The sequence below is a fragment of the Choloepus didactylus genome, chromosome 19, assembly GCF_015220235.1.
Source record: "Choloepus didactylus isolate mChoDid1 chromosome 19, mChoDid1.pri, whole genome shotgun sequence".
Taxonomy (NCBI): Eukaryota; Metazoa; Chordata; class Mammalia; order Pilosa; family Megalonychidae; genus Choloepus; species Choloepus didactylus.
Window position 1 is genome coordinate 32,964,753 of NC_051325.1, and position 25,957 is coordinate 32,990,709.

At 44.1% G+C, this 25,957-nt stretch overlaps 1 protein-coding gene across 1 annotated transcript in view; it reads right to left on the reverse strand.

The window, feature by feature from the left end:
- The window catches only part of STK35 (serine/threonine kinase 35), a 38,207-nt gene that overhangs the window by 9,535 nt on the left and 2,715 nt on the right, over window positions 1-25,957 (reverse strand). Inside the window, exon 3 of the mRNA XM_037811705.1 lies at window positions 13,853-14,602. Coding sequence (XP_037667633.1) covers window positions 13,890-14,602 — 713 coding nt within the window. The 3' untranslated portion in view covers window positions 13,853-13,889. The remainder of the gene's footprint in view (window positions 1-13,852; window positions 14,603-25,957) is intronic.

The following is a 25,957-nucleotide window of genomic DNA, read 5'->3' on the forward strand; positions in this document are numbered from 1 at the left end:
GGGTGGGGGAAATGAGGCACAAGGGATTAAGGATTTTCCTGACATTACATGGCCTACTGGTTAAAGAACCAATCAGGAAGCTGCGGTCTCGATTCCCCCCCTCTCCACTACTCCTTCCCCTGCTGACCTTTCCACAAGAGGCCCTCCCTCAAAGGAGAAAAACAGAGCCAATTGTCTGTGCAAATACAGTCTATTTTATCTGGAGAAAGACCTTGAGATTCAGGGGTGGGGCTAGTAGGAGCTGGCCTGGCTTCAGAATAAGTCCCTAAGTCAAAGTTAGTCATAGTAAGAGGTTAATGAGAAGAACAGATTAAGGACTGGAAGACTTGGATTTGACCCTAAACTCTGTGGACTTCCCCAGATCTTAAAGACCCAGCATGACCACTTCCTGGGTCCAACCACCTGTAAAATGGCAAAATGCCCCCCAATTCTCCTTAACTAACCATTTGGCTCCACAAATTCTGGCTGGAAGACACCCAGATTCCTCATTCAGATACATGGATTGTAGAAGGAGGTGGATGGGGATGGTGGGCAACTCTACTGAGAACTGAGTAGTAGTCCTCATACAGCTGGCAGTCTATCCTGTGCCTGAGAAGCCCCCCTCCCCCCATCCCATCCTCCACTGCCTGCTCACCTATCCACACGAGTAGAAGAAGCCAGCCCCGTGAATTCTCTGAATAGTAGACTGTTGCCCAGGCTGTTAATAGCACGATACAAACCTAGGAATGTATTCCCAGGTGGCACCCCATTAAGAGACATATAAGTAAAATGCTGGAATGATGATAAAGGATTGCCTGGTGGTCCAAAAAGAAACAGAAGTCCCGGCTTCTGGTGGTCTCATCTAGTTCTCTGCCCCAGAACTTCCAGAACTCCCCCCTGGGGACTCTGTTTCTTCATGTGCCAAATAAGAGGGTTGGGACCAGGCCAAGGGTTCTTAACCAAGGGCCCTTCTAACCCCAAAGACTCACAGGTTCTGCAAATCCTTTGAAGGTACATGAAGTATCGCAGCATAAGGCCATGTGCCTTTTTTCTGGGAGACTATCTCCAACATTCAGGTTCTGAGAAGGGTCCCTGAACCAAGGGGACCTTTGTGGACTCCTGATAAATTAAGGCAAAAACTCTAGAAAGCAGCACCTGAGTGCTAAAGGGGGCTTGCCCATGGCAAAGGTGAGTAGTACAACCTGTGAGGCAGGGAGTGAGGGTAATTAGATCAACAGGGAGTGTTTTGGGGGAGGCAGACTTCCACCCAATAGATCAGAGCCCTTTGGAAGGGTGGGATGGTGAGGGCCATATCCCTGCAGACCCTCTCTGAGCAGATGAATGCTGTCAAGAGGAGCAGACTCTCTGCCATGTCAGGGAAGCTTAATTCAAGCACACTTGCTACAATGAGAATACACACTCTCCCAGCCACAACCGGCAAGCCCTATGTACAGCTGGGCACAACTTACTGAGAGAAGGTGTGTTTACACAAGCAGGTGTCGGCTCCATCTCGAGCATGTCAGAAAGGTTGGTCAGGGCAGTGATTGGTTCTACACAAATTGCAGCCAGTGGTCACTGTAGACACTCTTACAGACACGGAGCCGTGGCCACACAGTAGCAGTGATTGTGTTGTCACCACTGCTGAATTGCACAATATTGTGAGTGTGCGGCCAAAAATGCTAGCATTCAAGTCTGCCAAATGCAGAAAACGAAGGATCACTGGGCAAGACCTAAGGTCTCTGTGGTGACCAGCAATACGGAGGACTCGCACCTGAGTCATCCTGTCTGGGTCTGAGGATCCAGACACACTTGAACCAGGTCTTGCTGGCCTTGAAAAGTCATGAGGCCATTAGGGCACCAAGGTTGGAAGCTTCTCCTAAACACCTGAGCTGGTAAACAGGTACTGGATGGAACTCAAGGCAAACTCAGGGAAACACTCCTGGTAATTGGCAGTCAACTATGTGAATACCCCAATTCCCTTCCTTAACTTATTAAGTGTATGAATGAAATAAAAGCTGCCAACTGCCACAATTGGTCCCCAAAGAGTCTGAGGTTCAGCTGTGGCTGCTGTGATTAGCAGAGAAAGGGCTGGGGGAAAGGCTGGGGTCCTGTGGGGGTTATCCTTAAGGGTCCTTTCTCAGGAGAAAGATGTCTAAGGGGTTGTCACTAGCTAAGAGGGAGGAGTCACTCTTCCATATGGAGAGGAAAATTTGTGGTTATAAAAGGAAAGTCTTCACCAAGGTCCTGCCCATAGGGTGGTGTGGACAAAAGGAGACCATATGGACCTCTGGTACTTTTGGTTAAGGTAACTGGCCCAAAGCCAAACATGCCAAGGGGAACTCACTGGGGGCACTTGCTAAGTAGGATGGAGACCTTAGGGGAAAAGGGGACTACAAATTGTTAGTGAGAAGTGAAGTGAAAATGAATGATTAGCCTATGAGGATTTGGTAAAAATAAACAAAACGGCAGGATGAAATTAACATAGACAATACACAGAACTCTCACTATATATTAGGAATTAAACTGGATACTTCGTATTTCTTGAGCATTTAGTCTCCACAATAGTGCACACATTGAGCTTCACTACCTGAACTTTACAGACAAGCAAATGGGGTCCCAGAGAAGTTAGATGACTTGGCCCAAAGTCACCCAGCTAGTAAGTGGCAAGCAGTGATTTAAATCTAAGTCTATAGGTCTATCAGGTTCAAAAGCAAGGACTTCTTCCAGTAATGTCCTGACACAAACACAGAACCACAGGGTTTCTACTTACCCTATTTCACTGCTGCCATTTTTTTCCTTCATATGCCCAGGAGGTGCCTGTGTAGTTTCACACCTTCTAAAGACATGTACTGTCAGGTGCGGCATCTCATCTCCTTCCCCTGGGGGCAACAGTTTTCCCTACTGGTACCAACTCAACTTCCTAAAATACACCTTATATGGCCCCCTCCTCTCCTCACTTGTTTTATAAGATGAAGTTCATCCTCCTTAGACTGACAGTCAAGGCTCTGTGCAACTCAGCACTATTTAACTCCAACTTTTGTCTCTGTGTGAACAGCCCAATGACATGCTCGTTCTACATATTCATAGTGTTCTGCCTTTGCTCATGCTGTGTCCCCTGCTTAGCATACTCCGTCCTCCTTTCAAGGACCATCTTAAGTTACATGTCCTATATGTTGCTACTACTTTTTCAACAAGCCAGCACTCCTTTCCTCTGGCTTCTGTGGCATTCAGACAGTACTGTGACATGTGCATCTGCTATTAGGCCCTATTGCTGGAGCTCAATGGAAAAGATCAAGGGCACCTGAGCTCCAGCCTGTGTTAGCTGCGCTTCGGTGCCGTGGAGTGGCAGTGGAGAGGACAGCAATAACCAGGGCATGTGAGGGGATTTAACAAGATAACAAACACAGAGAGGAGAGTGCTACGCCTCACAAACAGCATGTACTCAGTAAGTTCAGGTGAGAGAGAAAGAAAACCCTCTCTCCTCCTTATGCCTTACGATGACAGACTCCAGGCTGCACCAGGCTTGTTCCTACCCAGAAACAAATATAGTGAATGGAGGACATACTCTTTCTACATATTCCCAGAAAGTCTTTGGTAAATGAGTGCAAAAAAAGACCAGGGTCTCCTGGGTTCCAAGGAAGGGGATCTGGTGAACAAGCAGGGGAGCCAGGTGGGGCCAGCCCCTGCCCCATCAGCCAAGTGGGAAGTTAAGGCTGAAGGCCCACCTCTCAGCTCCTGATACTTATACATAGAAACCTAAAGGCAACTGAGACCAGAGACTTTCTCCCTCCTTTCCCCTCCCTCCCCTCTACTCCTTTCCTTAACCCAAAATAGAATGTATTTCCCAATTTACAAATTAAAGTGTCTCATATAATCACTTTTATAGCCAGCAATCATGGTGCTGATGTTATCTAACTACTAAAAACTAAAAGAGCAAAAGGCCAGCGCTAGAAAGCTGCTTTTACAGAACTAGCTTGCCCATGTGACAGGACTCTGCACAGGTTTTCAGCTCTAAAAAACAAAACTTAAAGACAAAAAAACAACAAAAATGCTATGTTCCTGAGAAACAATTACAGTCGAGTTCATATGCAAATCAAGACACAGAAGAGCCACACGCATCAGTCACCTAATAAGAAACTGATTACAAAGGGAAGGACAAAACACAGCAGGGCCCAGCCATTAAATAAGGGGCACGAATACAGCCCAGGGTCTAAGGACATCATTCCCTGCCTGTGAAGGTGCCCTGGGGTCAGCACCAAACTCCACTCCAAAGGATGTGCAGATCCTGGAAAAATAAGGGAAGCTTGTGAGCCAAGATGCAACAGTCCTCCAAGGAGAACCAGAAACTCACTCACAATTTACCACAAGCATCCAGTATTGAGAGGATGGTTTTGTGTCCTTACAAACAAGATACATTTTTGTATTACCCACCACTCAAAAAAAGCTCTACTCCTCCAGTGTTCACTACCTCTAAAATGCCACTGACTGCTCAATAACTCGAGCCTCAGAAAAAGGAGTCTCCCAGGACTCAACATCTGCAGAGTGTCCACTGCCTGCCTTAGCATCCCCTTGCATTAATTTTCCATTGTGTCAGTGAGGGTTTCAAGGCTCAGATTAAAATGGCCTGAGGTTTAAGTGGACTGAGGTCAAGGACTATCTTCATCTCCAGGGCTCAAACCTGGTACACAGCAAGTGCTCAGTAATGCTTATGGAAGGAATAAATGACGTTTCCAATCAGTATTCAAAGCCATGTCTAAGACCTCCATTTAGAGACCTAGTCTTCTCCATGCATCTCACTGCTTCCCCGTTCTCTACCCCACTGAACTCTCAAGTCCCCTTTTCCTTAAGGGTGGTCTCATCCTTTCAGTCACTCAGCCTTCATAGGGACTCCAGTAGCACCCTGGGGTGCTCAACTGCTGTCATCCTAAAACAGATTATTAAAATGGCTCAGCAGTCCTCTTCCCAGGGACAGGGAAGCCTCTGGTGAAGCTACATCGTTTCTCCCCGGAGCAGGCCATAGGGCTTCACCTTATCCTAAGGACAACCGCACTAAGGGAGTCAAACCAACCAAGAGTCAGGGGAGTCCTGGGACCTAAAATCAGTTCCTCTATGGAACTGTGAGCAAGCTGGGGATTGTGTCGATCCTTTGGACACCCTGCTTTTCTGGATGAGGAAACCAAGGCTCAGAAGTGACTTGCCTAAAGTCACAATTACAGAAGACAGAGCCACGATGAGACCCTCTGTAGGTTGTTACGGCTCTTAGGCCTAGATCCAAGCTTTTTGAGGGTCAAAGCGTAGAAGACAAAGTAGATGGTTTGCATGTTTAAATGATGTTAAGGTGGCTAATTATACCTTTGCCCTCTTCTGCTAGGGGAGCTCTCATATGTGAGCCTGAATCAGCATCACCTGGAGGGCTTATTAAAATACTCCTCCCCCAGTTTCCAATTCAGTAGGTCTGAGGTGGGGCCAGAAAATAAGTATTTCTAAGAAGCTCCCAGGTGATGCTATAGCTGCTGGTTTAAGGCCCAGATCATGAGTGCCACTATGCTAGGGTTTCCCTTTGACATTGTGTGTGTGTTGGAGGTGGGGTGGGATGTAGTGAGGAGGAGCAGGGAGAGTGTGGTGGTTGCTTGGAGATACCTGCAAGATCATAAGGATAAAATCTTGATCTATTCAATAGAAAACTCCTTACCTGTGACACCTTCAGTTTCTGCCACCGATAAAACTGATGTGATCCCTCTAACCATGGTAACACTTTCCTCTGGGTCAGGTAATTAGGCTGCAGATCCTGAAGAATCACATTGAGGTATGCCTATGGCACTAATACTCTATGCTTGACTCTTAATGAAATTCTAAGACTGGGTGGGAAACACATTCTAGGAGAGCTGTCTCACTACAACAGGACCTCCAAATAGTGGTATGGAACTACCTTATCTCCAAAAGCTCTTAGGGCACTAGGACTACACATGTTGGTGTCCATGCCCTAAGACTTCCAGGAAGGGACAGGGAGGAGGACCTCTGGACCATGTCAGCAGCTACATGTGGATTTCAATTTAGGCAGCTGGCCTAAATCCTGAAATGGTTTTTTCAACGGTAAAGTCAACCCTGTGTTTGTCTGAGGTGTGGTTATTTTCACTCATTTCTGCTGTCCCAGGCAAACGAAGGGTTTCTTCCAAACATTCATCAAATCCAAGTATGCAATCTGGTTACTAACAACAAATAAGTCTTTACTTGTAACTTCCAGTTCTCTTTATGTCTGGTACAAGGCTGGGCTGGGCTGGTAATGCCCATGCAATCTGCCAAATCTGACAGCACTCAGGCAGCCTGAGATTTGCCCTAGACTTAAGCTTTCTGGGAGGACATGTCTTTGACATATCTGAAAAAAGCAAAAGGTAAAAACCAAAGGGGTGCTGTAAATGAATTTTTAAGGGTTTCCTTTTCCAAGAGGATGGAAGTAAATGAAGAATGAGTCAAAATCCATTGGCTCACATCATCTTTGTGACTTTCCCACTGGAACAAATGATGAATTCTAAAATCCTGTACACAATATACCCAAGTCAATCTGCTTCCCATGACTGCTACAATATCATGCTTCTGAATTTGGAAAAACCAAAGTTACCATTCATAAAATTACCTCCCCAAACCCCACATCAAGATCCCTTCTGCAGCCTAGGGAATAGAAGCATTTCCATCTTTCTCACCATGCCCTATGGTGAGCCTGGGTGGCTCTAATCCATTCCTCCAAAGTCCCCAGACATCACTTTCTTTTTCAAAAAGCAAAACACAAAATCTGACCTATGTACAGTGGAGGCTGAGTTATAGCTTTCCCCTGGCACCTCTAACTGAAAGTGAAATTCCTTTAAAGTTGGGAAATACATTGCAGTGTTTTATGGTATTGATTTATTTTAAACTTGGCTGGCAGTTTTAAGGCCTGCCATGCCTCCAAATCTTAGAAATGCTGCAGGTCTCCAATTCTTCTGATTTTGTAATACCTCTGAGGACTCACTAGTGGAAAGAAAAGAAGGGCTAGGGCTTGGATGCTGCTGCACTAGTTTATCAAAACAGAACCTAAGTCATTCTCCCCAGGCCCTAGGTCCCAAATGATCTCCACTTGGGAGATTCACTATTAGAACAGTACCCTTTCCCCTTGCCAGTTGACAGTCCTGTATACAACAAAGCCTTAGACTGCCAAGGTGAGTTTCTGATAAACTCGAAATGGAACCTCCTCATTTCTCTCTAAAGCTACCTTTAAAATCAGCCCCCATTTGACTCCTGGGGATGAGCCTAGACCCTGCACCGTGTGACTGAGAAAGCCTTCTGGACCAAAAAGGGGAAGAGAAATGAAACAATATAAAGTTTCAGCGGCTGAGAGATTTCAAATGGAGCCGAGAGGACATTCTGGAGATAATTCTAATGTGTTATATGGGTATCCCTTTTTAGTTTTTGGTTTATTAGAACAGTTAGAAGGAAATATCTGAAACTGTTGAGCTGCAATCCAGTATTCTTGATTCTTAAAGGAGAGCATATAACTATACGGCTTATATGATGTGACCGTGTGATTGCGAAAACCTATGGCTCACACTCCCTTTGCTCAGTGTACGGACAAACAAGTAGAAAAATGGGGACAGAAAGTAAATGAATAATATGGGGTAGGAGGGGTATGGGATGTTTTGGGTATTCTTTTTACTTTTGTTTTTATTCTTATTCTTATTTTTTGGAGTAATGAAAATGTTCAAAAATTGACTGTGGTGATGAATGCACAACTATATGATGATACTGTGAACAACTGCTTTACACTTTAGATGACTACAGGGTATGTGAATATATTTCAATTAAAAAAAAACCCAAACACAGCCTCCTCCTTGAAGCTCTCCCCAATTGTTCCCTTCCTCTTTGAACTCCACTGTTTCCAGTCTTCCTGTTATCTTTCCTGAGCTACAACAAAATACAATTAAGTGCCCATGTCTTAGCCCCACTACCAAACTATAAGCACCCAGAGGACAACACTGGGGGTCTAAACTACCAACATCACCACTGGCCAGCTACTTGCTACATGCCAAGAGGGCTCTTGCTCACCAAACTGACTTGGCCCCAGAATCCAACAAAGGGCTGTCTTGCAGCCACATCAATCAGAGCAGGCACAAATACTAAATCTGCTTTCGTTAGGATTCAATGAATGAGCTGGAAGATTTGTCAGAATCACAGCCAAACCCTGCCTGTTGCTTTGAGTCCTCATCAACCTCAAACCCCAGGCTAATTCACTTGGAATGGGCTTCTGCTTTCGTACCTGGGAAAAGACACAACTTGGACTGCCTTTGGGTCATGTCAGAGCCCTTTCGTTGTAACTGGTGCTACTGTCAGCATCCCCTCAGTGCCTGGTGCTTTCTTGGCTGTTACTAGGCAAGGGGGTGCTTTGGGTCTTCCACTTTTCAACCTTTTGGTAATTTTGAACTGTCTGCTTACATGGCTTCTGCCTGGCCTGTTTCAATCCTTGATTATAATCCAGCCTTGCTTAGCCTGCCAACACGTGAGCCTCTATCAGTGTGGCAGGAGAGGAATACACACGAAGAGGAAGATAATGGGTCCCTGCTGCGGTGCACCTGTGCTTTATTCAGTCGTCAGATTGTGGAGGACACTCATGGGCAGCACTTGCGCTTATGCCTAAGGAGCTCCTGTGTAGTGCTATTTGCAGGGGGAATGCACCATCTACCTTAAAACATAGACCTACCCAAAGGTGCTTTTGAAGAGGCTGTAAGAGACAGAATGAAACAATGGAATTTCCAGTCAGGCACCTTGTTTCAAATCCTGGCTCTCAAAACTTGAGCAAGGTGGCTCTCAGTTTCCTCATCTACAAAATGAGGGCAAAGAATCAGGCAGTTATGCAATGATGTGATTAATATATTAAAGTGCTTAACTCAGGGCTGGGGATAAAAAGTCAGGGGACTCTGCAAAAGTTTTAATAAGCAGTAGCTATTATTACTGGTGGTGGGAGTGTCTTTGTGCCCCTGGGGTGAGAGGAAATGGGAGCTGGAAGGACTCCTAAACCATCACACATCAGGCAGCTTTGCTCACAGCTGGATGATATCAAAAGCCATTTTGATTTGCCTGAAGGGATAACATCTAGACTAGGTGGAGCCAAGGATGTCAGGGAAGAACAGAAAACCAGCAGCAACTGGGCCTTGATGTCAACAGCCCCCGGGCAGGCCTGTCCCTTCATGGATGCTTTGATGAACTGCAGAGCTTCAAGGGACAGATCATCCCTGGGGCCCCCAGCCCCATTACATAACTGGCAGCTCAGCTTCCTCCCCTTGAAGCAGCAGAAGCAGTCAGGGGATGGCAATAGCAGAGGCAAGAAGCAGGCCACTGGGGAACTGTGTGGGCCTTACCAAAAACCAGCCTTCCCCTTCTGGGGAGGAAGACTTCTTAGAAAAACCCCAGTAAAGATGAGGCCCCTCTTTGTATACTGGTATTTGGGGCCATCAGGATCTTCAGTTGAAGGCTAAGCCTCAATTTCCTAAATAAAAGACAACCAAACTCACTTGAACCTTTAGTCACAACCCCTCCGCTCTGGCACAGCTCTGTGAAGTGTCAGTGAGACAGGGTGAGGCAAGGTTGTTATTCCTATTTTACAGAGACTTAAGAAGCTCAGTGGGGGGAAAAAAGAGCCTCAGAACTTCTGGATCTGCCTGGATCAAAGAGCTAATCAATGGCCAAAATACACCCTCCTCTACAATCTCTCTACTTTAAATAAAACCCCATTCTTTTTTTCTCTAATGTTGGGCAGCTGCCAAGATCTCCTATGGAGCAAACAATATTCTCCATGACCCTCAGGTCACACCAACATCTGATTTCCTTCAGCAGGCCTTAGCTGCCCATCCCAATTTGTCATTCAAGGGCCTTAACTTCACAAGACCCTTGTAATGGAAGTTTGTCTAGCAGAGACCACATCCTTGGCCATGAGTGCAGATTCCCTCATCTCACAACGCCCTCCCTGGTAATGTGTGGGTGTTGACACCTGCATCACCAGTTTGGCTGGCATCCTGACTTGGGGCAAGGCTTGTGGTTGGCTGGCAGGAACCACTGGAAATTAAACACCTTCAGAAAGTGGCAAACAAGGGGGAGGGGCACACATTATCAAGTAATCTTTAAAAATTGATTTTTTGGGGGGGGACAAGTGGGCAGGGTGGCCTTGAGTCAAGTTTTTGTTTCTGGTAACCCTCAAGCAAAACTATTAAAGACCCCTGTTTGCAGAGGGGCATGGAAGACAGGGCGACATTGCCACCTCAGGCTAAACAAATTCTACTGTATAACATTTAACTTATAGTTTATATAAGGCACTTTCACTTTTGTGACCTCTTGTGCTATTCTCAACAACCTCAATAAAATAAATATGATCTACCCCATTTTACGGATAAGAAAACAGGCCATGTCTTTTTCTCATCTGGCTTCCAGGGCACCATATCTAGGTTCTCCTACCTCTCTGACTCAGCCCTTTCTCCCCAACCCCAATGTTGGAGGTTCCAGGACTCAGTCCTTTGACCTTTCCCCTTCTCTATACCCACTCTAGTCTCTTGCAATCTCTAAATCTATCTCTAAGCCCTTCCTTTCCTTTGAACTCCAGACTCATCCAACAGCCTACTCTACATCGATACCTGGATTCTAAACAGGCATTCCAAACTCTCAGCCACACCTATTCCCCCCCATGTCTTCTCCATCTCACCTGATGGCAACTATATGCTTCCCACTGCATAGGCCAAAACCCTGGAGTCACCCAAGACTCCTTTCTCTCCTACCTCACATCCCATCCTGTAGGAAATCCCATTAGCTGATTAAAATACACCCACCAGCTCCATTGTTTCAATACAGAATTAGCTCACCTAGGGTTCTGTAAAGGAGCCTCCCATCTTATCCCTTCACTTCTACCCTGCTTTCCCAGAGTTTATTCTTAGCACAGCAGTCAAAGTGATCCTTTCAAAAGATAAGATATCACAGAGTCGGTAACATGCCAATAGCTCCCCATTTCACCCAAGAATGAATGTCAAGATAAAAGCAAAATCCTTGCAATAGCCTACAAGAACTACTCTAGTTGATTCCAGCTACCTCTACAGTTTTCCTCTCCTCCTTATACTTCAGCTTCCAGGCCTTTATACTGGCTCCTCCCTCTGTCTGGGATGCTCTTTCCCCAGAAATCCTCCTGACTCATTCCCCCAACTTTTAACATTTGCCCAACTGTTAGTCTCAATGACATCTCCCAACTCCCCAGCATTCTGATCTCATTTACCCTACTCTCCTTTTTGCCCCCATAGCATTTATTTCCTAACAATTTCAAAATGTTTACAGGCTGTATTCCTAACAGAATATAAGCTCCACGAGGGCAAGAATTTTTTTGTCTGTTTTGCTCACAAATGTATCTTCTCTGCCTAAAACAGTACCTGCAAACAGTTTCCCAGAAAAAGTTTGTTGAATGAATTAGCAGAATTAGCTCCTCCATCTATAAAGCTTTAGCAGGGATGGAGATGGGAATAAGGAGTCTGGACTTGATGATCCATCCCAATTCAAGCCTGACGCTGTCACTAGCCAGACACAGTTCATTTATACCACAACTGGTTTGAAGCCTCTGCCACCACCAGGCTTGGCTCCCTGCCACACAGACCTGGGTACAGGCCCACAATTCTAAATGCCAAGCTGGGATAGGCTATGGTTAAAGAGGTACCAACTGACCAGGTACTGTGATTATCACCAGTAACCAAGTTCCTTTCCTTGTCTCTTCTCAAGGTTATCCTCTTTCTCCCAGATGAAGGAGCCAGTCCTATTTAGCTAAACCTTCACCCTGATAAAATAGTACAAATTCCAAGTGTGGAAGTCCAAATGAGAGCCCTGATCTCAATTAGTTGTGACAATCCCATAATCCTAACTCAAAGTCAGGTCCCTCTTTCAACATCTTCTTTCTACCACAAGGTAAGCTTGAAAGGTCTTTGGAAAGTGGAAAAGATGAGGTGGAAATGGAAAGCGACTATATGAAAACCAATTAAAACAATCTAACCCACTCTTTTAGGTTTCTAACACAGTACTACCCCAAACCTAGCTTTGGGGAGTGATACTCTCTTACTTTTTGGGCAGTAGGACAAACTGGCCTGGCACATGGAAGGTACTCAATAAATGTTTGCAGAATGAAAGAATTAAACTACTGACTCACTCCATAAGTAAGTCCACTGAGAATACTACCGATTATTCAACTCCACCCAGAAATTTAAGGGTGATGAAGGGAAAGGGAGGAAGTTCTAAGAACCCTGCCCTCCCCATCCTTACCCCAGGTGACTACTGGGATCAGTACCATCCTCCATTATTCATCTCAGTCTTCAGCAGAATGTAAAAGAAGCTATTTCCAGCTTTGCTATATTGATATTAAGCAAAAAGGCTCGGGTGGGGAGATGGGGAGAGGTGAATGGGGGACCTAGATATTGGGTATATTACTAAACCCCTTGCAGGGTTGTAATGATGAAACAAAATGGTACATGTGAAAATACCTAGCTTTTGTGGGGGTCAATGTTCTTTTCTTTTCCCTTCTCACATAACAAGGCTGGGGATCCTGTTAAGGATAATGGTTCAAATCTAATATACCAGCCAGCATGTGTCAACTGCCATCAGTCTCCCAATATTAATTACACTCCTTCAATTTCCATATCCAGCCAGCCATCTTACCAGTTTTCCCTGATCATCCAGGTACTCCTCTACTCAATTTCAAGTTCAACAACTTCTCTTACTAGTGTGAATAAAACAATTAGTCTAACTGGCTTCCCGGTCCCCAGTCCTTCATCTGTCCAATCCAGCTTGCACATGCTGAAGGAGCAACAGCTTTCTTAATACTGTTCCTGTTCTGGTCCGCAGTTGGCTCCCAAGTACCTACTAGGTCAAGGTCAAATTCCAGGATTCCATGTTCTACCTAATTTCTTATCATATCTCCCTTTCCCACACCTCACACTCTGGTCCAACTAGACTACCCCTGCTGTTTCTAGAACACTTCTTTGGACTTCCCGCCTCAACCTTTGTCCACACTGTTCCCTCAGCCTGGCAGGTTCCTGTTCTCCCCAATCTCCACATGTCTACATCCCTCACTGCCCCAAATTGGTCTAGTCTCTCAAATGTGCCAGGCTCACTCTGGCTTCAGGTCCTCCGCAGAGGCTAGTCCTGCCTGGAATGCTCTTCCCTCCCCCCAATTCCTTCTTCTTGCCTCCAGGCAGCATCCCTGAAAAGTGAATCTCCTGTAAAACCTCTTCTCTTTTATTGCAAATCAACTATTATAAATATTGATTAACATTTGTCTCCCTAATAAGCTGGAGAATTTGTCAGGATGGGGAAATCACCATTGTCACTCCAGAATATAGCATAGTATTTGACAACTGTAAGCCCGCAAAAAATCTGTCTAATGACATGGGGGGGGGGGGGCGGTGAGCGCTCAGATTACCACTGAATGAAAAAAGCAGGAAACAAAACTGCACCTAACCAGAGCATAATCAGAACTACGCAGAACTGGGTGGTGAGCAGGATATGATCAGGGACAGTATTTATTCTCTGAAAAATGGCCTGTATCTCTTCTGCACATTTTCTGCAGTATTTATTCCTTGATGATCAGAAAAAGCATTTCTAAAAAACTTAAAAGACCTGGCTCAAAAGCAATCCCTTCTCAGAAGACTTCTCTAGACTTTCTGACTAATAGGCAAATAATCCCACACATCTCATCAAGACTTGGAGGGTCTTTGATAACAAGCACTGAGGCATTTTCTCCCCACTCCCCAGGCCCAGCCCAGGGCCCAGGATGAAGAACTCAGTTTCAGTAGTAAGTGTGCATGCAGAACAAAAACCAAGTACTCACCTAGTTTAAAAACACCCAAGATGCTTTGCCCTGAATTTTAAGCAGCACATGTGACCTGGTCCATTCTGGTTTCAAGTTCAAAGGCATCAGGCCGGTCCTGTGGGTTAGCAGCTAACATATCTTTCAAGAGCTGCTTAATCCCCTCTGACATGGAAGTCCTGCGTTTCTGAGGGATGTGCAACTCCATCTTTGGGTTTTCTAGCAGTGCCTCACCAACAGGGACGATCTCGGTCCCCTGTTTGATATAGGTCCCCAGGAGCTCCTTCTTGGTTTCAGAGTCAATGAAAGTGATTCTTTCTATCATTGCCCAGATGATAATGCCCAGGGCAAAGATGTCAGCCTTGGCTGTGTAGTGTCCCTCCCAGACTTCAGGGGCCATGTAGAAGTCTGAGCCGCAGGCTGAGGACAGCCAGTACTTATTCACATTCACATTTTTGTTGTCTTGATTGCCTTCTTTGCCTCGGGGAGCCAGACCAGCACAGACCTTGCTTAGTCCAAAGTCTGCCACCTTGAGGATGGGGGTGCCAGACCGCTCAGTGATGAGGATGTTGTCTGGCTTTAGGTCCCTGTGCACAATGTGGTTTTTGTGCAGGAAGGCAATGGCGCTTGTGAGCTGTAGCATGAAGCTTTTATTTGTGGCTGGGTCCGGCCTCCGGGACAGAACGTACTGATTCAGGTCTCCACCTTCACAGAACTCCATGACAAACCAGAGATAGCAGGGCTCCTCAGCATAACCCAGGATCCTTTCTCCTAAATCAAAGGAAGACAGGAAAGACTTTAAGAGAGATGGACACAGCCACATCACCTTTCAACCAAAGGAATGCGGCAGATTAAAGGAAGAGTGATGGGGGTGACAATCATTCCAAGAAGAGCACAACTGGCGAATGACACAGCTTTAAACACACAGGTCCATCTGTCACTCACACAGGACAGGTCAAGATATAACTCTGGCGTCAGGCACCTGGGGTTTGGAATGAAGAGTATGTGGATGGGAACTCTGGTTTTATTGCTAACTGGCTGAATAACCAGGAGGTAACTTAGTTCACCTTTGCAAGTTTGTATTTCTGCTTCACCTGTAAATGGCCTACACTTAAACATTGTCAGCAGTGAAGCACTGCGCAAATGGCTATTACTATCACCACTTACTCCATGCCAGGCCAATGGCGTTCCCAACCTTCTTTTCTGGCCTACATAATGATCCTTGTTAATGCATCTAGAATGACACTAGACTTTCTTTGCCTATTTCAGATACATGCTCCAATTCATCAATATTTTCTGCTAACTCTCCATATGTCAAGTTAGAAGCATAACACATCCCTGTCCCTATGAAGCTTAGTTTCAAGGAGATAACAGGTATCTAAAACAGGAACCAACACGAAGCTGACATGCAATCAAGTGGCTACATCAGGCATGAAGGTAAACTTCTACAAAGTGAAGGGTAGGCAGGAGTCACCAGACCTGAAGGAATCCAAAGGGGCAGCACTCTTTGCAGGACAGGAAGTAGATGAGCTGAGAGAAGTGAGAAGGGCATTCTAGGCTGAGAGATGGAAAGAATAATGGAACAGGGGGGCAAATGGGTTGGAGAGGTGTAAATAGGAGGTCTGGTGGGAACAGCAGAGACCTACATAGGATGTATAAGGCAGAATCAAGTTATACGGGCTTGAAACCCCAGATTTACCTTTCTAAGAAACTCCAGGAAAAGTGGTGATTGCCATCTTAAAACAAATTCCAATATTCTTTCTAAGGCAATGAATATCACATTGAGCCCTTACACAGAAATTATTTAATAATTACAACCAGCCATAAGGTAATTTTAAGTAGGCAGATGCCTTATCTTGCTGATGAGTCTCAGTCTGTGAGTAGAGACTTGTCCCAGCTGGTCACATGGATCAACCCAAGGCCAAAAGACAAATCTTCTAATCCTCAGTAAGGTGTCTCCATTCTACCAAAAATAAGGGCTGCATCTCCTCACGTAGACTCTGCCAGAGAGTTCCTTTCATTAGCCATTTACTCTATCATAAAGAGAAGTGGTGATCCTAATGACATCCACTAACCCAAATGGCCCTGAAATACCAAATCACACAGCCTATCAAAGCCAGTGGTTTGGGAGTTCTAGGCTAAGCCAAGAAGATAACTAAATGGACAAGGCAAAACCTTCAGGTTTCTGACCATGATCTGACAGACCTCACTTCCCCTGTAATTATATAATTTGTTTGTTTATATTACTAACAAGTAAAGTGATACAGGTAGAACCAGTTTAGGGCAGATGGGTTTCTGTTTTTTTTTTTTTAATCAGTTGTTTCCCCTCTCATAATCCTCCTTCTAGGTCATCGGCTCAGAATGGGCCAAGACTCTCTATCTGAAAACACTGCAAAAGGAAGCAGCAATCTGAAGCCCCAGTCAATCTAGATTCTAGAGTAAAGAAAAAAGGAGCAAGAAATATTTACTGGTGGTAGAACCAGAAAGGAAAAGATTAAAGAGCCATCAAATTCCTTCTGCAAAGGCCACATCAGAAAACAGTGAAACTTTTGGTGGGAGGGTAATGGGTGGGGAATGGTGAATATTTTACTTACAAAGTTGGTAACTATGGCAACTTAAGAAAAAAGAAAACAAGCCTGCAAAACAGACTGTATACTGTAAGTCTAGGTTATTAGATTCCAAGGAAAGAATAAAAGGATTAAAAACTGTCCCGTTAGTAAGTGGGTGGGTAGATGGGATGCCTGGACCAAGGAGCTTGCTTTGGGGAAGTGAGCTAAGCTCAGGAGATGCTAAGGAAGGCGGCTGTTTGTTGAGGGGAAAACATCAGACAGGAAGAAGCATTCCTCAGAATCAGATACAGATCCGTGAGCATGACAGAATGGAAAACTGGAGGAATACAGCTACTTGTCCTCCCAGAGACAAATCCTTTGCACAGGCAAGGGCCTTAGGCTTATTTCATTAAATCAATTCTTTGAAGATGCTGGAGCACGTGTTTTCATGCAGGGACACCCACCCCCCCCCCAGATGCTCACTTGAAAACATAAGAGCACATTAGAATCCCAGTCCTTTGCTCCAGACAGACTGCTACCTGGGCCTGACAGAGACCTCACTGCAAGACCAAGGGAGGGGATGTGGATGGGGTCTGGCACTTAGCAGGCACTTGGCCCATCTCTGTCAAGAAGAAAGCCAGGGTGAAGACCACAGACAGAAGGCAAGAAGTCTGGGTTCAGACTGCAACTCTGCCAACTTTTACTGATTAGTTTCTTAGTTAAAGGAAAACATGGGGAGATGGAAGTATGATAGAAAGATGGCTAGAACCCCAGGCAAGTTCCTGAACCTCTCCAAGCCCCAGTCTTCCCATCTATCAAATGAGATGACACCTACTCCACATGATTACTATGAATTAAGTTACAGATGTGAAATATGTTTTGCAGAATGCAAGATACTTTGGGGGAATTACCCACTAACCATTACTAACATCATCATTTCCCCCAATTCCTCCAACCTAGGAAGTCAGCAATTTCAATAATCCCAGAGCTATACGCCACAAAATAAAGCACTCACCTTAGGCAAAAGATAGATGCAACTGAAAAAATGCCCAAACCTATGTGAGGGCCAGTGAAATTTAGAATGGAAAATGAGAAGCAGAAGATTCCATCTAAGATATCACATTTCTCAGGCTGCAATAGCTAAAATCCATATTCTAGCCAGGCCAGGTGACTCTTTACTTTGCGGTAAGTCCCCCCACTCCATGTCACCCCCACCATCTGTGCAGATATAACTGAATGTGAACCTTAAAGCCCATGAATGCCACCTGCTTTACCCTTCCTGATTTCCCAGGTAACTTTCCTCTTCTGACCAGCCAAAGCCCTAGCCTTAAATTTTTATTTTAGTTCTTACTAAATTATACTGGATATTCTGGTGAGCAGCCCATGGCTTATGAGTCTTCCTCCCAGCCTCCCCAAAGGGACCTGTGGCCATTTATCAAGGTGACTTTGCACTGGGAAAGGGAAAATGGTCAGATATTTTTGGGTTTACTGGACACTCGCTCTGAACTGACTAACTCCTGGAGACCCAAAATGCTACTGTGGCTCATGAGTCAGAGTAAGGGGTTACGGAGATCAGGTGATTGATGGAGTTTTGGCTCAGGTCCACCTCACAGTTGGTCCAGTGGGCCCTGAATCCACCCTGTGGTTATTTCCCCAGTGCTGGGATGCATAATTAGAATAGACACATTCAGCACCTAGTAGAATCACATGGAATTTACAATTTTTTAAAACCAATAGAAACAAACAAGATTTATTTACATTTTATAATTTCCTCATCTGGTATGCTCTGACAGTTCTATTAGATTACTAACAGTTAAAAATTTAGCTTCCTAGAAGGGGAGAGAAGAGTGAGATTGTTATGTGGAGGTGACAGGATTGGAGACTAATTAACCGTTACGGGCCCACTGGGTTCCAGACTCTATTTTAAAGGCTTACTAAATGATCCATCTCATTCCAGTGGACACTGTCTTTTTCATAGGTTGGGAAACTAAGGCTGAGAAAGGCTAACTTGTCCAAGACCACTGCCAGGCATGGCTGGGTAGGACATGAGCCTCCAAACAAGCCCTTCCACCAAATAATACCATTTCCCAGTTCACCGAGGCCTGGGTGTGATTAAAGAGAGGCAGGCCCACCTTTGGGATAGTTTTACTACTTTTTCCTCAAGTCTGATAGTCAGATGAGCACAAAATAAATTCTGTATTTCAAACATATCCTATGCCACAGTTCACAAGGAGAAAGAGAAAATGCTGACAAATCAAGCAGGGGTCTTGAGTTTCCTTATTCATGGAAATAAATAAGTAATGTTGAAGTATCTCAATAAAATGTGGCCTACTTTACTCAGAAAACTTGAGGTCAGAAGGCTCAGCATAAGGACAAGACAGGGTGAACTTTGGAAAGGTAGACACCTCCTGATGAAAAGGGACACAAAATACCCTGGAATTTATAAGCTTACTTCCAAGCCTCCTCCAGAAGTCAGGTTTCCAGGTTCTAGTCAATTCCATTCAAACATTTCCTGAGCATACATTGTGCACTACTTATCAGACACCAGAGACGAGAGGTGAGTTAAGAAGCAGTCTCTGCCCTTGTAAAGGCTTCTGATCATTAAATGCAGTCACCACAGCAACACAAACAAGGAAAACTGCACAGCTCTGCCTGGAAGAGGGGAAAAGTTAGGACAAGAGAAAGCAGGTGAAGAATAACTGCAAGAGTAGCCCTTCAGCTGGGTCTCCCAGGATGAAGAGAGTGAGCACATAAGCACCAAACAAGCTGTCTGGGATAATCACAGAAGAGATGCAGTAGGAAATGGGTAGAAATGAGGCTAGAGATGAAGATGGAGTCAGGTCTCTGGTGGACTCTAAGAAATGGGGAGTACTAAAAGTTCTTGATATACTGTAGAAAGATATACTGTTTGCTGAATCTAGGAGGACATCAATATTAAGACATACCATTTAAAACACACAGGCTGTTAACAAAACTATGATATACCATTGACTGAGTTGACCTCTGATTTCAGAGTTGTTAACATGTGAAAGAGCCTGTCTTAGAATTGATGAAACAAGTTCCCTCCAGAGACATGAGGTTGGAAATGGAAGAGACCAGTGAACAGGAATCAGGGGGTTCTGAAACTCAGAAAAGAAATAAAGGCTAGCAAGGGAGATGCTGGCAAAGGAGGTGGGAGAAAGGGATGGGAGAATGGTCTTGGAGGTTTAAAATCATCAAACAGAATCACAAGCCACGTGTGAGGTTAACAAAAAATTCAAGAGTGTACTCCAGACAATCTCTTCTTTACTCCAAATTCTAATCCACTTAGGATTTAACAGTGTTTGCAAAGTGCCTGGCACTTTTCTAAGTGCTTGCAAGAATTAATTCAGTAACTTAATCCTCTCAGCCGGTAGGGAGGTACTATTATCCTCTTTTACAGGTAGAGGAAATTGAGGCCCAGAAGGTGAAATGACTTGCCAGTGGTCTCACAGCTAGTTAGGGGCAGGACTCAGAGTCTCCAGAGCCTGGATCCTAACCAGGACACCTTATTACTGCCTCTTAGTGCCAGCAGCAGAATTTAACACCTGGATGTTCTACTTCCCACTTTGACACAAGCTCCCTGTAAGTATGCCCCAAGGAGTTTAAAGTTCAACAAGTCTCCAGTGTTAATGATCCAACCACAGTCTCATTTTTCAGTAGAGGGTAAATAATGATTCTCACTTAAACGATGATAGCATATGTGGTGGTTTGAAACTGCATGTACCCCAGAAAATCATGTTCTTAAAGCTAATCTATTCCTGTGGGTGTGGACCCACTGTAAGGAGGATCTTTTGATGAAGCTATTTCAGTTAAGGTGTGACCCACCTCATTCAGGATGGGTCTTAATCCTTACTGGAGTCCTTTATAAAGGCAATAAATACAGAGGGAGAACATGTTGACAAGAAGCTGAAATCACAGAACCCAGAAGAGATGAGAGAGACGACCAGATGCTGCTATGTGCCTCACCACGTGGCAGAGACAATGATCACTGGCAGCTGGTCTTCGGGAAGAAAGTATCTGATGATGCCTTGATTTGGACATCCTCATGTCCTCAAACTGTGAGCTAATAAATTCCCATTGTTTAAAGCCAGCGCAACTCCACAGTATCTGCTCTGAGCAGCCTAGGAAACTAAAACAGCATATAAACAGAATAGCTCTTGGAAAGCAATTCAATGATACGTATCACAGGTCTTAAAAATGCTCCATTCATTTGACACAAAAATCTCACTCTAGGAATTTATTCTAAGAGAAGAGTACCTAAATAAATTAATTAATAAATAATAAATAAAACAAATAGCAAAACATACCAAACACCAGAAATACTCAAAACTAGTATTCCATTCAGCACAGTAAAAACAAAGAATTAGAAACAAGTGTCCAAGATGGGGACCGGTTAATTATAGTACTGCCACCTGGATGAATGTTTTAAAAGATCTTGCAGCAAAAATGCACCTAAATAGAAAGCCCCAAAAAGTAGAGGTCACATAACATGTCATGAACACGTTTTAATGTGAAGTGAAAACAAACCAGAATACAATATGTGTGAGAAAAAGGACTAGAAGGAAACTCGGAAAAATAAAGTTCAAGTAAGTTATGGCTGGTTTGATTAGTTAAAAGTTGGACAACAAAACATTTAAGAAGTGGCTCAGCTGAAGATCAGTCCTGAGAAGCAGATCACAGACCCACCTAGCATGTCTTTCCAAATAAAGATGGGGAGGATACAGACCAAGCCTCTGGTCCCAGGGATGGTGATCCCGGGCAGTGTCATGTCACTAAGGAGTCTTGGCACCATGTCAACACCACAGGGTGGGTCCAGAGTACTTCAAGAGTTTGGTCAAATGTAACTGTGCACAAGGGAATGAAGCTATTACAGCAGCTGCCAGGACAAGATACAGGGTACTATAGAGGTCAAGAGGCCAATTATGAATCCACAGGCAGAGCAGAAAGGACAGGTCTTGGGGTCAATGCCAAAAACTGGTAATAAACACCTACATCACTGGGTTGTTGTAAGGTTCAACTGTGACATATGAAGCACCCTGCACCATGCCTGGACACCACAGTGGACAACTACAGGGTGTTAGGTATGTTAATGTATCTGGACATCACTGGCAGATGTTCAATATAGACATAAGGCAGCGTGTCAAGAACATGAAATCAGAAAGAACACCTGGATGTAAATCTAGACCCTCATACTTCACTAAGTATGGTACTAGACAAGTTACTTAACTTTGATGATCTTGATTTTCTCATCTATTAAGAACAGGTTATTAAAAAACACCATCGTCACTGTGGAGAGGATTAAATGAGAGAATGAATGTAAAAATACTATGATAAGCTAGGTCTTACTACTTGCAACTACTTGCAGAGTGGGAGGAATCCATGCAATTCCAGCTTAAGTCTCTCTCTCTCCATATACAGTGGGCCTTGCCATGTACGTAACCCTTGCTTTTTCCCAGTGTCTTTCCCGATTTACCCTTTTACAATGTATCCTTCCCTCCTCCAATCTTGGGCCACATTCCTAGCAGCTGGTTCCCCACTGAGCACCTCTGCCTGGATGCAGTGAAGGGACACCTGTTGTACCAGATCCATCTCCTCCATTAGGTACTGGCAGAGGAGCGGACCCAGGTGTCTGTGTTCCCCTCGGTGCACCTTACACACAGCAGGTGCTCAAAAATTGGGTGACATGAATCAAGAGCTCCTGAGCTAGAAAGGCTTAAAAGAGAAACAAGGAAGGTCCTAGTACTAGGGCATGCCAACTGTGTAGACTAAAGATAAGTAGGCAATAGGTAAGGGATCTAGCACTTGTGAATCACTAAAAAGGGCTCCTGGCTCTAAGGATCCCATCAAAGGCTGAATTCAAGTTGAAAATGAAGCTAAGCTCTCCTCAAGAGTTTATACCACAAAAAACCTTACCCAATGCAACCCCAATTAACAAAAGCTCTCAATTAAGTAAGAGCTGTTTCTATCTCCTGGGGCTGGTACCTAATATTCCCAATGCACACAGAAGGAAGGCAGTCAGCCAGTACTAAGAGAGAAGTCTTTGTGATAGCCCCCAAAATGTTTAAGAGTAGACTGGAAAAGAGGTACAGAGTTACTGGCAGCTGAGATAAAGGGAAGGCACCAGCAGAAATTGAAGTGCCATAAGCACTGCTTAGTTCGTTTAGTTTCTGAACTATCTTCCCCTCCATCACTCCCCTTGAGTTTTAACTATCCTGAGTAAAATATGACTATGCCCATTTTCCAACAATGAAAAACAGGAACCCAGAACTTCTAAGCCACCTGTTCCAACAGAGTAGCACAGTGGTTAAGGAAGCTGACTCAAGTTAGAATACCAGGGCTTGAACCCTAGCTCTATCATTTGCTGAGCTATTTTACATTGGGCAATTTCATTAACCTCGGTGCCCCACCTGTAAAATAATTATAGTATGGGCTTCAAAAAGTGATTGTGAGGTCTGAATGAGTCCATATAAAGCCTTTAGAATAGTACCTGCACATAGTGATAGTTCTTACTAACAGGGTGAAACTGGAACCAGAACCCCCTGACTCCAAGTTGAGGGTTCTACTGTATCCCATTAACTAACAGGGATACTGATGTGTTCTGAGGTGTGCTTTGCTGAGGCGTCATCCTATCCCACCTGCTCAATGAAGCCTTCCCTGATTACCTTCCTCTGCTTCCCCAAATCTCTAACTAAACTGCCAGAGAACCCTCCTCTGCTTTCTAGGATACCCACCACTCACTTATGACCTTGCATTGGGGCATGTGTCTCCTGCACACCCCATGGGGGAAACTCCAGGTAGTTCTGGTAGAGTGCCTGGCTCACAGTGATGTCCACAGAGGCCACCCAGCACTGGTGTGTAAGGGCTAGGTTCCCGCCTACCTCAAACCACCTAAAGATTACCTTGAGTACAGTAAGCATCAAACAATTGATAAAGCAGAACTAGAGCCTCACCAAGTCAGGGATAAGCCAGGTTCCTAGCTTTTCCAGGCTTCTAAAAATGCAGTTTTATAAGTCTTGAGAATTTGTTCTGCATGTTTTTGTCCTCAACAGTTGCTGTTTGTCAGAAGGATCACTGTGAGTTATAGAGAGCACCAGAATTCCTGCCTTGACAATCAGCTCGGGCTTTCCTGCTGGCTTCTAAATGGCAGTTTTGAATTTTGACCTAGGTGCATTCAGGACAGGATCCTTTAGCAATGAAACAAGGGAATAAAAGCAAACTGTCCTCCTTTTCTGTGAAAGGTAACTAAAAGCTAAATATCAATCAAATAATTTATAGGATCATTAATCTGGTTTTTAAAAAAAGTACAGGAGGTTGGTTTAGTGCTTGCTACTTATTTGGGGCAAGTCCTGCACCTTTGCTGGGCTTCAGTTTCCTTCTCCATGAAACAGAAGGTGAGATCAGACTTCTAAAACTTCTTCTGACTATCTACAGCTTGCACTCTCTACATAATGCTCCTGAGTAGGACTTGTTTGGTCTATGTTCAGAGAGAGGAAGGACCAAAGACATACAAGTCTATCAAACAAAGTCAGAGAAGACCAAGAAGAGCACCTAAAGAAGTTTCCGTTTTCTTTCTTTTGATATTGGGTTATGTGCATATCAAACAATTTGTTGAGACAACACAAAAGCTTTCTGTATATCCACTAGGGAATTGAGATGGAAAAGGAAGGAAAAAAACATTCTGTTTGGCCCAATTGTGAACTAGATTTCATTTTCTTTCTTTTCCCCATCTGTCCACAGTCCTAGGCATGCTTCTTTCAAGTCTACCTTCTCCACTAACTCCAGATTCTCTCTCCTCTTAATTCAATACAACAGAGCCAATTTGCCATTTCCTCCTGTGACCTTGATTAGCATAAAAGTCTTCTAGTGATACTTAAACTTTTCAAATGTAAGTTCTATTGCAGCAAGGAGTGTTTTCCTCCCTCTACACAAACCACAGTAGGCACTCAGTAAAAAAGTATGTGGATTTGGTTCAGCTGAGACTTAAAGGCAAAGTAGAATTTTTTAGTTTCTTTCAAAACCATTCTAAGTTGCAGGAGACTGGACAAAGCGTGTTTCCAAAGAACTTTTTTGTTTAATGACAGAGTTGAACTAGATTATCTCTAATAATCCCTCCAGCTTTGACATTACTGAATGATACCAGCATGCTATAGATCCAGGGCCCTGGGAGAGATTAAGACCACTATATTTTGAAGCATGTCAGTCAGGAAAACTCAACCTGGGGTAATGTGGGTCTTAGTTCTCCTTTAGCAGTATTAATAAGCAAAAACAATTGTTTATTTAACCACTTGCTAAATTAACACTTAACATGTAACATGGAATGTCAGTTCCATAAGCAGGAAGAATGCTGATTTTCTTCACTGCTTTAACTCTGAGCCCAGAATATTACCTGACCCATAGCAGAGGCTCAAATATTTTGAAAATGTGTTATACAACCAAAAGTATGTGGTCTAAAGCTAAATATTTCATTTCCCTAGGCCTCAGTTTTAAACAGCAAAGGGAAGATGAAAATAACAGTGTTTCTGTCAGCTCACTGCCATGAACACAATCATGCAGGATGCTGACAGGAATACTACAAAATAAGATGTGTTCCATGATTAAACAAGTGTGGAAAACTTGAACAAGAACATTGTGAATTGTAAAGGGGGCAATGGTCTGAACTTATGGAGGCAGTGGATTCCTCCTTACCTGCAACACTTCCAGTCTACACAGAAATCCTGTGACCTAGGTACCCCTATCTTACTGATAAAGAATGTTCCTTAGAGGTTTTAAACAACTTCTCATGTCTCAGGCAGGATTGAAAGTGAGTCTAATCCCAGTCCATGGTATTTACCACTATGTCATTGGTTACTGTGGAGTTGTGACAAATGCTATCAGCAACAAAAACTTGAATTGTATTTCTCTGTAGGGAGAATAAGCAACAGTTTCAACTCAGTTTGAAAAACTAAAACTCAAGTTTCAAGACTAGCATCAATGAACTTGGGTAGAATGGGACCATTTGGCAAAGCCAATTCCCATACTCACACAGTCCTTTACTGTGTAAGTTCAGATCATTTATTAACCATAGTGGAGGGGGGGAGACAGAATAAGAATGGAAGAACTCAAGAATAAGCCAAGTGTGTGCAGAATACAGACTGACTGAAAGAATTTCCTGGGGAGTTTTCTTCAAAGCAAATACATTCACCCTAGAGAGGATGGGCTTTTCAGAATAGATAGGCCAAGGACAGTCATGAAAGTGGAAGTCTATTTTGAAAAAGGACCCCATGTGATACTAATCATGTCCCCAAACCCACTGTCAAACAACTGACTTGAAATAAGGGAAGGGCTTTTCTTGGGATGGGTTGATGGGATCTCAAAAAGTAAAATTGGGCCAAAATCCCAAAGAAGATTTTTAGGAAACCACTCCCATTGAACCCCACCCAAAAACATACTAATTCTTAAAAGATTAGTTCTAGTTCATCCTGGGATAGGAAAGGTACCATAATCCATTTGAGAGGATCCAGGCCATCAAGGCAGATCTGGGTTTGCAAATATGAGCAATGTTGGGAGGCCAGGGTAG